The sequence below is a fragment of the Taurulus bubalis genome (genome assembly GCF_910589615.1).
Source record: "Taurulus bubalis genome assembly, chromosome: 20".
Taxonomy (NCBI): domain Eukaryota; kingdom Metazoa; phylum Chordata; class Actinopteri; order Perciformes; family Cottidae; genus Taurulus; species Taurulus bubalis.
The window spans coordinates 11088490-11100841 of NC_136608.1; the positions used below are offsets into that span (position 1 = coordinate 11088490).

At 41.9% G+C, this 12352-nt stretch overlaps 1 protein-coding gene across 2 annotated transcripts in view; it reads left to right on the forward strand.

Moving 5' to 3' along the window:
- The window catches only part of exoc4 (exocyst complex component 4), a gene marked incomplete at its 5' end in the record, with an annotated part of 101895 nt that overhangs the window by 23404 nt on the left and 66139 nt on the right, over nt 1–12352 (forward strand). For both annotated transcript variants that reach the window (XM_079235731.1, XM_079235730.1), the window contains 2 exons: nt 3227–3372; nt 3507–3595. In XM_079235731.1, coding sequence (XP_079091857.1) covers nt 3227–3372; nt 3507–3595 — 235 coding nt within the window. The remainder of the gene's footprint in view (nt 1–3226; nt 3373–3506; nt 3596–12352) is intronic.

The window sequence follows — 12352 nt, forward strand, 5'->3', positions numbered from 1 at the left end:
TTAAATAGAATAGTTGACAGGTGGAGGCAGGTTGGCTCATATTAACGCGGAAAGATCTCTGTTGTCAGAATTAGTCGCAGATGTAGGGAAGCCAAGTCTCTTTTTTTAACTTCCCGTTTGAGGTGTTAAATTAGCAACAACTGGTTATTTAACCTGGGTTCTCTCTTTGTTTCCCATATTTTTCTCTTAAGCATTCTGTTCGGTGTCCACTCCACACCTCTAATCCCTTGCTCTTTATATTCTCCACAACTCAAACTTTATCTCTCCTTCTGTGTTACTTTATGCCTCCCATCCCTCTCTTCCTCTATCTTTCTCTCTCCTAGCAGTCCAGCTAATTGCCTCCAAAGTTCACTCTGTCTCTGGGCTAATGCAATTTAAGTAGGGTCGGAGCCCCTTCATCAGCTCAGTGCTGGCATTTCATTAAGTCTACTTGGGCGTTAGCTTGCAAGCAAGTGGGGTTTTCGCTCCATCAGCTCATCATTAGTAATTAATACACTGATAGGATTAGCTGCTGCATGAGGCTAGTGGCAAGTGGATGCCCTGGTGTTGCCAGTTGGAGAGGGCATGTGTGATGGCCTCCACCGCTGCCTGTGATGTGGGAACGTATGTTTGAGAATAATTACATGTGTGGTTGAAGAGAGAGAGAGAGTGTGTGTGTGTGTGTGTGTGTGTGTGTGTGTGTGTGTGTGTGTGTGTGTGTGTGTGTGTGTGTGTGCGTGCGTGCGTGCGTGTGTGGAACTTGCGTATTTACATTCATCGCCAGTCACTACAGTATGACACCAGCCTTATTGAACATTAAATCACAACCATTTTAAGTTGGAGGAATTTATTTTAGCTGTCTTTTCAACTAAATTGACATTTTCTTTTTGTAGTAAGCTATTGAAACCTTTGAAAGAACCACCACCCTCAATATGCTACAGGACGCCTGCTTAAGTATTATTCTTTTTAATGGCTGTGCATGGAAGTTCGAGCATGTGCACCCAAATTACCGTTGGCGCTAGCATGGCTTTCCCATGCGTGATGGGGGGAGCTCTCCGCAGCGTTAATTACATCATTATGGTCGGGATGGATCTCCATCTGCTTGGCCATTACTCCTGTCCCATTCGGGGCTGACCCACACGGCGCCTCAGAATTAGACACACACAGGCTAAATGGCCCTGCTAAATTATGAAGCTATTAGATACGGGAGGCTATTTTAGAACATATGTATTCACACAGAGAGAGAAAGGGGAGGATGAAATCAGGAAGACGGAGCAAGAGGGAGAAAATAGAAATGTGAGGAATGAGAGATGATGAAGCACGAAGAGATTTTGAAAAATGAGCCAATGAGAGCAACAGATGATAGAGTAGAGGAAGTTCACTTTCTCTGTCTGGCCTCAGTTTCGCCGTGCTTGTCCTCGGCTATTGTTAGAAGTTGATAAGATTTTTATGAAGCACGATAAGACGTTGATGGATTTCACCATGGATCATGTCGACAGATCAGGGATAAGGTCGACAAAGTTTTTATGGCGAGAAGGACCCAGTCGTGTCAGTGGCCTTTTTCTATCTCAAAGTTTGGATTTTCTTTTGTTTTTCCGGATTGGCTTGGTGTATTGGACGGGTTACTGACATATATTGTGATTCTACGAGCCACGCTAAATGCAAAACCTGCTGCTAGGGATGTCCATAGCTGATCTGCTAGATCTGTATCTATGCTGACCGAGGGGATTTTACATTAATTGTGATATGAAAATAGAAGAATAATTCAGCAAAATACTCTTGGAACAAAACAACGAAATTAAATGCTTGTACCACCAATGTGGCCCAAGAACTGTGAAGAAATAGATAGCAGTGCAAAACGGATATACAAATAGAATTCACGTGACTCTGGATAGAGAGTTAGGTCAAATGGGTCAACTAAGGCTGATGATGTAAGGCTACTTTCTTTTTACATGGATTCGTGGCTGCCTGGAACCAGGGGGAGGACCGCGGTCCTCCCCCTGGCCGTGCTGATGCAACCATGGCCCTGCTGATGCAACTGGCCTGGAGCCGGTCCTGCCAGCTGCCATGGCCCTGCTTTCTCCTCCCACTGCCCCTGGGATGCCCCTCCTCTCTACCTCCTTCTGCTTAATGGATCGTGGCTATCTGGATCATGGACCATGCATACTACTCATTATATGAATAATTTCTGTCACATTCATTGCTCTCCCTCAGGTTTCTTCCCCTTTTTTCCCTGTGAAAGGGTTTTTATTATCTTTATTGGGAGAGTTTTTCCTGATCCGATGTGAGGTCCCGGGACAGGGATGTCATGTGTACAGATTGTAAAGCCCTCCGACGCAAACTTGTATTTATGATGTTGGGCTATATAAAATAAACTGAATTGAATTAAATGATCCAAACATTTTATTTAAACACGCAAAGGAAATGTACTGAGTTCCACACAGTAACATTATTTTTTTAACATGACTGAGAGCGACTTGAGGTTTGTTTTGTAGTGAGCTCAACAAAGAGTGAACATAATCTGATGGTTAACGTATGTAAATGTGGGTATTTTTATTTTGTACCTCTACCCCTAGAAGTAGACTTGCTGCACAAAGGCCTTCTGGTTAAAAAAATAAGTTGATAAGTGAACAGAGCAGGCGGGCTGAGCTTACAGGATATGATTGTGTGGGAGCTTTAAAGTCATTAATAAGCCTGAGTACTCCATGTTACATTATCGAAGGTGTAATACTAGGAAGCTTATGAATGTGATAAATGAGCGACTAACATTAAAGTAGCCTCAGTGAATGGCTTTACACTGTTAAGTCAACTGATAATTGAGATTGATGCTTTGTACTTTGTTATGATTGTGCTTTGAAATACCACATTATGTTTCAGTGGACCTATTACTAGTGACTTAGTAATATTACATTGGACCTACTGGACCGTGATCCAATCCTTTTTACTAACTTGAAAGCAAAGTCTCATCAACATAGAGGTGCTTGATATTCATTTTATAACAACACTATTCTTATTATACTTTCTTTTATTTATCATTTAAAATGTATTTTTTTGTTGTATCCCCTTTTAAATTGTTCGCAGAAAAATACAAAACAGACATATACAAAATGCAGGTCTTACAAAGCACTAAGGATGCACTTAGTGTGTGCACGGAGAGATTGACCCCATGTGACCTGGCTGAAGGACAATCTCCCATAATGATTTCTGCTTTTCAGCGTTTGACCTTGTGCTCTGTTTGCTGTTTTAGGTCCTGCTTATGGAGTATCTGGACGTGAAGAACAGCCGCAGTGCCACAGAGCCGTCGGCCCAACTCTCTTATGCCAGCACTGGCAGTGAGTTCGCTGCCTTTTTTTCCAAGAAAAAACCACAGCGTGCTAAGCAGTCACTCTTCAAGTAAGGATCCCATTATTTGCTCTCTGCCTTGTGCTATACCAAACATAAGATACCTACGTCAATAATACATGATCCTGTATATAAGATAAGACTTACATTTTAAAGTCTCAAATGACCTTTTGTGTGTTTCACAGGTTTGAATCTTCTTCCCATGCCATCAGCATGAGTGCCTACTTGAGAGAGCAGAGGCGAGAACTCTACAGCAAGAGTGGTGAATTACAAGGTGAGGACGGGGGAAAGAGAGACGAGCTGAGAAATGGAGGGGAGAGCAAGTACGGAAGACTCTCGAACAGCTGGATTGGAGAAGTGAAGACGGATAGAAGGATAGTGAACGGATGGAGAGAGAGATGAAGGAGCAGAAGGTGTGAAAAGTATTGACAGAAGAGGGAAAAAAAGGGAGAGTAAAAGCCGACAGAGCAAGGAGACTAAATTGGGGCAGGGTGTGAGGTGTGTGTTGGATAAAGCAAGAGAGAAAAGAGCAGCTGGAACACAGAGCGAAGGTTGAGTTGACGGATGAAAAAAATGGAGGGAGGGAGGCTAGAGGTGTATGGGTCGAGTGAGAGGACATCTAAGTCGAAAAAAGAGAGACCTTCGAGCTTACTGAACATGCAGAAAAAACAAGGGTAAGTGCAGACGGATAAATGAGTCGAAAGTTTTATGAAAAGATTTCTTCCTTTTGAATGGCAGCAGGATAGAAAAAAAGGTGAAGGGAGGTGAGGGTGGTTTAGTCTTGTGTGGCTAAGATGGAGGCAGCGGGATGTGGATGGATCCAGCCGGAGACTTGATGGAAGGATTTGGAGAGGCGGAATGAGAGCATGAGGGAGCAGCGTAACAAAAGGTCCGGATAGGGAAGGGCATGTTGCAGGTCGAGAAGCTCCACGGCAATGGAGACTGACGAGAGCCGGAGAGCAGGATGACTTTGCAGAACCCGCCTACAGGGAGAGGCCTTGAAAACCTCTCTCACACTCGCAAAATAGCACAGCGAGTGCGCTGCCCAGTCAGACCCTGGAGAGTCGGAGCTGTGCTCCAGCTCCTACTTCTGCCGCGGCTCTCCCTGCTCTCCGTTTCTCTGCCTGTGACCTTGAGGTTTCAATCAGCAGTGCCTGACAGCGCTGTTTGTCTGCTACTATTCCTTTTTCCCCACCGAGCTCCTTTTGGCATTGTTTGGCTGAAATAGAAAAGGTGGGAGATGGACAGAGCCCGAAACTACTCCATATCTGATCCTTTGACAATATCTGCAGAACTAATTAAGGCGATTTTAGGTTACCTATTTACCTAATGTAGTATTAATTAGGCTTCTCTTGTTATTGAGCTTAGAAATAAGCAAAGGACTGACTTGAATGACAATTCTAGAGCACATTTCAATGTATATGGAGGTTCAGACAGTAGCTGTCTGTATATGTATGCAAGATGTACTGCCTCAGCCCCCCCCCGGCATAAAAAAGAACAGCATTGATTAACTGTTGATAAAGAAAAACCACAAATGGTCTTCAAATAACAGCTCTCTTTTTTTCTTCTTCCATCTGTCGGTGTCTCAGAAGGAAAAAATATTTTTTTTGACTGGCACATTGAAAGCCTCGAAGCGTTTATAAGAAGATGAGATTTCTCTGGGCTTTCATTTCACCTGTCACAATGTGTAGCACCGGCCACAAGCCCGGGCCGGGGCCTGAATGGCTGCAAAGAGATTGAAGGAGTAAGAAATCATTTAGAAAGTGAAATAAGTCGACTGTGATGGAGGGAGAGGACCGAGGGATGGGGGGAGGGTGGAGGAAGGGGAAGGTTATAAGTCATTGTTTTCATCAGGGTCCAGCGAAGAAGCCATTAAGAGATTTCTGAAGGAAGAAATTAGAAAAATATGTACTGAGAGAGTGTGGAAAGGGACTTTTTCCTCTCTCTACAAATTAAACTTACTGTAGGGAGGGAGGGGGAGCAAAAGAGTTCGAAACGAGAGATTGAGTTGATGAGTTCTTCTGGCTGTGGGATTACTCAATACTTAAAGCTCAGTCATGTGTGTCTCTTCGTCTCTTTGCTTGGAGTTTCCTAAACTCCCCCCCCCCCCCCCCCGCAACAGTCTGCTTCAAGTCAATATGGTTATTAACTCAGATGCTCACCAACATAGTCTCGGAAATAAGAGTTTGATTGCTGGTTTTAAATCCATCTATGCACCGTTAACAAAGGAAGAAATAAGCACTAAATAGAGTACGAAGTCAGAAGTACAGATGTTACTGCAGTTTTTGCAGACGTCTTCGCTGTATTCGCTGCACTTTTGTGAATGATGCGACATACTGATCAAAACAATGTTTTCATGTTTGAGAGGTTACCAGATGTCAAGTTGTTCTTTTTGTTCCGTTTCTCAGATCTTTAAGTAAGAATCAGAGCAGCACTGGTTTATATAGAACGTGTAATGTTTTTTTAACCGACCCGGAGCCACACATCTGTAATGGGTTTGTAATTAATCTGTAATATCTGTAATGTATGTCTCTTGAGTGTTCGCCATATATCATTACACACATACAGACGGCTACACAGGCGCTAGGCTAGTCACGTGCCTCACATACGCAGGCAGACACACAGGGGGACTTAATTGCTTGCCTTCTCCATTGGAGCACGTCTCCAACGCTTCAATTAATCCAATGCTTCATCTAAAGACTTTATTACGGCTCCATATGTAGCCGCATCTGGAATGTATTTTGGAACGTATGTAGTGAGACCGCCAGCTAGAGCATGTATAAAGGGTTCATATATATATAGAGCAGTTCCTCAGCTGTCTGTGGAAATATGTACGGAGGGTCTGCGGGTAGAATCACAGAACCCCATCCAGATTCAATCACGTTCCCTATGAATAAATTATGAAAATAACACTTTTCCAGCTGTAGATGTGTTACCGTGCCCCCATATTCCTCCACATGTCTCGCGAACACGCCCCCCTGCCTTTTGATTGCCTCGCTATCGGGTAGGCAGCGGATGACTCAAAGTACCCCATTGGTCATTTGGAAGTTGAAGTGTGAATATTTCCCAATAAACAATGCACCATGCCGAGTTACTAATGCATTTACAGCCCTTTTTTAATTATTTTTTGTTGTTATCTCTCTTTGTGTCGCAGCCGTTCATTATGTATCGTGCGATATTGCCTTGCCCTGAGGCACAATTGAAGTGACCCCTCCCACCCCCGCCACGCTTGTCTGGATATTTCCTTAAACAAACATACACACTTCTGACTTCCCCCTTTGCCTGCAGGCACGTACATAAGACTCCCATTCCCAACTCTCTCCCACCTCTGACCTCACTCAACTCCTAAGATGTATTCACAATCGCCTCAGTTCCAAATCTATTTCACACATTCCCTGTTTTCCTTTTGATATTCAAATGGCCTTGTTCTTGCGGCGTCCAGCGAACAAAAAGAGCCGCCTGGCTGAGTCTCCGACAAACAATATAGGTTCAACCAGCTCTCTCTCTCTGCCACACCTTTTACACCGAATGCTCAGTCTGAGGGAGAGGGAAAAATGCCTGCGCTGTATTAGGGGGGGTTCTTGTTTATGTATAATAGCATCATGTTCCCATGGGGGGGGAGGAAGAGGAGGTGGAGGAAGAGGAGGAAGAGGAGGAAGAGGAGGAAGAGGAAGAGGAAGTAAGTGGCTGCTGGGGGCGACCAGAAGTGGTGTTCCTTGTCAAGCTGATTTTGTACACCTCGATGGGGAGGAGAGCGAGAAGAGGTGAAAATGGAAAAAAATGTCTCTTGGGAGACCTGGGTGGAGGTGATGGTGGGTGGGATATCAGGGGTGGGGTTCGCAGATGTTGATCGCCATGTTTTGACAGAAGTGCACGCATAAACAGCCGGTTCCTGCGGAGGGGTGTTACACACTTTGGCCAAACTAGACATAATGATCGTTTTTGGGTTGAACAAATAATGTTTGGGAGACATTCAGTATTTAGAAAAGCTGTGGCATTTCAGAATGATGATGAGGTCATTGGAGGTGGCTTTTGAAGAGATGTCACCCTCACCGACTGCCCCCGCCCGACCCCAAAATTCCTATTAAAATCTATTTTATTCAAATAGCCACTTGAGAAAACGAGCCAATGTTTTCCAGGTTTAACCTCGTTCTACGCCAAAGAAGCACTTTCAGATGAGTTTATTGTAAAATCTCTAATTTGCCATTTCAATTATTCCTCTTCCAATAATTCTTTCTCTTCCTTCATTGTCAGAATTCAAGGATAATGGTTGTTCGCTCATCTTGTCAAGTGATCAATACTTGACTTCCGCTGACCTTGCAATTATGATTTATCATATTCATAACGGAGCCTTAGATGGAGCTCAACTCTGTCGGTGAAGAAATCAATTATTATAGGATTATGTCGAAGACACCTACATTGCCATGTTTGATGCCCTGCATATTTATTTATTGCTTTCTTGCTCCATCAAGAGATGATTCGTGCTCACCTTTTTTTGCTAGTGTTAATTTTCTCTTGCTCTTTGCAATTTGGAGATTAACATTGTGATAGCTTTGTGTGTGAATGTGTAGGTATCTCAGCACTCAATAACACATCAAAAACAGATCATGAGCAAATTCAATTAATTGTGTTATATGAACACATAAACCACCATAAGTAAAGGTCAAATAAATAATTATTTTTCCAATGTTTACAGTTATTTGGTTCTCAAAGAAAGTGTACAAGCACCAGCTTTTTTCTCCAGGGTGCTTAGTTCTTGTGTACAAAACTAATTATACTTGACGATAGGATTTTATTTTTAACTGATTTATCCTGTAAGGACTTACTTAGAAGGTAAAATAAAAAAAAGAATATTTACTATTTTCAATACATCTTATGTTTCTCTTCCAAAACTCATGAACAGATTTAATTATATAGGCATACCTTATAATAAAGTAGGTAATATTGTATTCACAAACAATTCACAACCTTTTTTCTGAAAGTTCTGAAATGATATCCCAGTGAAGATAATTTAAAACAATATGTTCATAAAAACAGGACAGGAATATTTTCTGAAACTTTAAGACAATGCTGTTTTTTATCGCCTTGTTTTACAGCACAAGGAAGACTAAGAAAAAGATGGATTAACATGTTAAAAGTTGTCTATGTACTGAATATCCAGGTTCATCATTAGTTTTTAAAGTCGTCCTTTAATTGGCCATTATTCCTCGTATAACAGTACCCTTGAAGCTGAGTGATGTAGAAAAGCCACACGTCACATCAATGACTGATGAGGGCTTTCATAGTGTCCAGGTGTGTGTGTGTGGACACTACATGAAGTATGCATGCCAAGTTATGTCATATATGACATGTTCGACATTCTGTAATTGACTGGCGCGTTGTAATCGAGTCTCCACCTGAGTTCTGCACCCTACAGGAATGCCATTAGAAAGTGACATGTTTCCCCTCTTGCTCCGGTGCCAGACCTTTTATGAATCGCTTTGTTCCAGCAGCGATATGACTGGCTCTGTAGATACAAATGCAAGCTACCTCTGGTACCTGACAGGCCATTACTGTGAATAGCCTTTATTTGTGTTCAGCATGAAAGCAAATCTGGAGTGGCTCTGCATATTGTGGAAAACAAGCACACATACACACACTTCTGCAGATGTCCTCGCTTTCACTATTTATTTTGTGTGTGTTCGCTTGGGCTCATCGTGTTCAATTTGCTCGTACATAGATTTCAGCGAGGTGTTGATTGGTTAAAACATTAGAGGTACGATTCCCCTCTCTCAAGACACACGCGCTGATGTAAATGCGGCGTTTCATCTGCTGTGGGACCAGCGATTGCATTACAGTAGCTCTGGTGCTGAAATTAGAGACGGTGTGGAAAATGCAAGGTGAGTTGCCAGCATTTGACTCAAATTCAATTGGGGCTTTACTGGCATGAAAAGTTAAAATAATCCAAAAGTACACAAGAGCCGTAATATGATTATCAACACACTTGCTGTCATGTGTTTGTGCGCCTCCTAAAGCTGCTCAAAAGAGTTTTCTACAGAAGTGATGCTCGTACGTTGCACTTTGCACACTTTTCAGTTCATTAAGTAATTGTGCCTCTCCACTTCAAGACAAAATGTGAATCACAGATGATTATCCAAACACAAGCCAGCAACACCTGCTGGAGCCCAGGAGGGAAACTGGATGTCACCCAAAATTACTGCGGCATTAACTAAAGCACATCCACATTAGACACTTGCAAAAAAAGTACACACACACATATATATATATATATATATATATATATATATATATATATATATATATATATATATATATATACACCACCCAATCAAAATGTAAACTTTTGAGGAGGAAACTCTTTACCTCACTTTTGACCTTCTGAGATCAAAATATAGCCTAAGTTAGAGTGCTGAGATTTTCACATGACATCAAGATGAGGACCCTGGCAGACATTTAATGCAGTGAGGAAGTTGAAGCGGGAAGTATAGAAGTGGCGAGAGGATGCAGAGGACAACAAGAGGAGACTAGAACAAGGTTGTCATAGTTTACACAGTGCAGACATTTAATCAGAGAGGATGAGCTTGGTGTATCTTCCCGACCTGAGGCTAATTTTATTCAGCATTGGTGTTGTCATTATTGGCGGCTTTGACTGTCACTTCTGTGTTTACTTTTAATCTCAGACCTGCTGATTGGAGAAGAAGGATGAACAAATAAAAAAGAAAGTGAGTGAGGGACAGAAGGATGGAAGAAGGGCATGTGGGACACGAGGCTGTAGAGACCCTGTCAGCTCCACTAGTAGCCAAACAGAGGAACGCCCACTTCTTGCTCTCCCAGCATGCAACAGGTTCTTGCTGTAAAGAAAAGGGTGTGCAATGTGCTGCCTGATTCCCTGCTGGGTCCAATCAAAGATGTAAGGGCACTTGGGTTTCTTGGTCTTTATCCACTTACACATACGCTCACGTGCATGTACTCAATCACTCCAATTTAATTCTTTGTTGACCAATTCAAGAGACCCCGGCTGAAAAGGAAAGAGCGTTTTTGATCCCTTCTCGATTAGAGAAAGCGGGGTGATGCTTTCCCCCCCAGAAAATACGACAAAATTATAATGGACAGAGCGGTTTCTGTAATAGGTGCTGTTACAGGAAACCTTATGTTTCCTTCTGTCGCTCCAGACTGAAGCGACTCAAAAACTCGGATGTATATTCAAGCTCCATGTAGATAAAAAAAAAAATGTTTTAAAGCGTTGGAGTACATCGTCGTTTTTTTCCCGACTTCACCGCTACTTGCCAACTGATTGATACTGAAGTGTCATTGTGAAGTTTGAAAGACAAACGGCATACATCTCCCCCCATGACTTGACAGGATGACTTCCTCATGTTTTAAAAGAGACATTCTGCACAATTAATATCCATGCTGCATTATTGTCATACCACCACTGACGGATGTGCATTCATTAAACTCAAGACCACGGAGACACATTGTATGCCACAGTGAGGCTTTTAATAATTAATCCAACTCAATTTACACCTGCATTTATTTATACTATTATTTATTTAAAACGTTTATTCTCGCCGAAGGAATGGGTTCCTGGTTGGTGGTGCAGCAGATACCATCCCATCAAATTAATTTTAATAATAGAAGGATCTCATTAAGACCTAATCAGACATGAAGACAGTCTGAGTTGAATGGGATGCCTGGAATTGACCAGAGTCATACATTATTGACACGGAAATCGTTCTTATTAGATTGGCAGGTTTCATCTCAGCCGACTGCCAGTCTGATTCTTTTACAAGCACGCGCACGCACACGCACACGCACACGCCTACACACACATTTGAATGTATCCGAATTGTATCGTGTACACGATATTACCTGGTTTGATCATTCCCAAACAAATTTTCATGGCGTAACGGCTACAGACACATTAGGTCATTGAAGTTGAAAATTGGATTATTATATATGTTGCTTTTTGTTTGCACAATTTAGCATGAAATGTGCAGTGCTGGCTAACAGCACAGATTGGAAGCCTCAATCAAATGAAAGAGCACCGCCTCCCTCTACTTTTTTTTGTCGACCTCCAGTGACTGTACATAATGTGGATGTGTAGATGTTGTAGAAGCCTACCCATCACATTTAAACTTGGTATTTTGATGTTAAATTCTGCTCGTGCTGTCTTTAACCAGCACAGCACGTTGTTTTCACTTTTGTGAGCCTACGTTGTGTGAGTGTGTGTGTGGGTCGTGATTGTGCCTCAATTACACCAATCACACAGCTGCCCTCCTGCCAGTCCCAATCAGAATGTAGCTAGAGCGATCAACAGGCGTCTTTGATAATCTGGGAAAAACAAACGCAGCTCGGTGTTGGTTTGCAGGACTGAATATTTGAAAGGCCAATACTAATTTATATATTGTATATAGCGAAGATTTATATTGGCAAATAGACATGGTAGAAACTGTTCATACCATCTTCTTTTCAACTTAACTTGTCCGAACGTTTATTCAGACGGGAGGAGCGTCAAACATGATACCTCAATATTCAAAATTTGTCCGAATAAATTTTTATGGAGAGATGATAATAGCAAGCAAATTGAAGATTTACTGCTTTAACAAAAAAAAAAACAGTTCTTGGAAAGTGCTTTACAGAAGAAAATACAAAGATGTAAAAAAAGTCAAAAAGTGATATTTGCACATTTAACCTATTCATCATTTCATTATCATCTGTTGCTATATATATATATATATATATATATATATATATATATATATATATATATATATATATATATATATGTGGTATTGCATGTATACACACAAACCCTCAAATAGGAAATCGGGAGTGTTTGGACTTCTGTTTCCTTTTTCCCATATGGGCACACACATTTAGATTGCGGACACAAAAGAGATTCAAACCACTTGTAAATTAGGGATTATGACTGTTCCTTTGCCCGTCTCTCTGGATTCCCTCATCTCACTCCCTCTGACACACTCCCAGATGCATAAAGACACACTGCGGTCCCACTAGACGTCGGAGT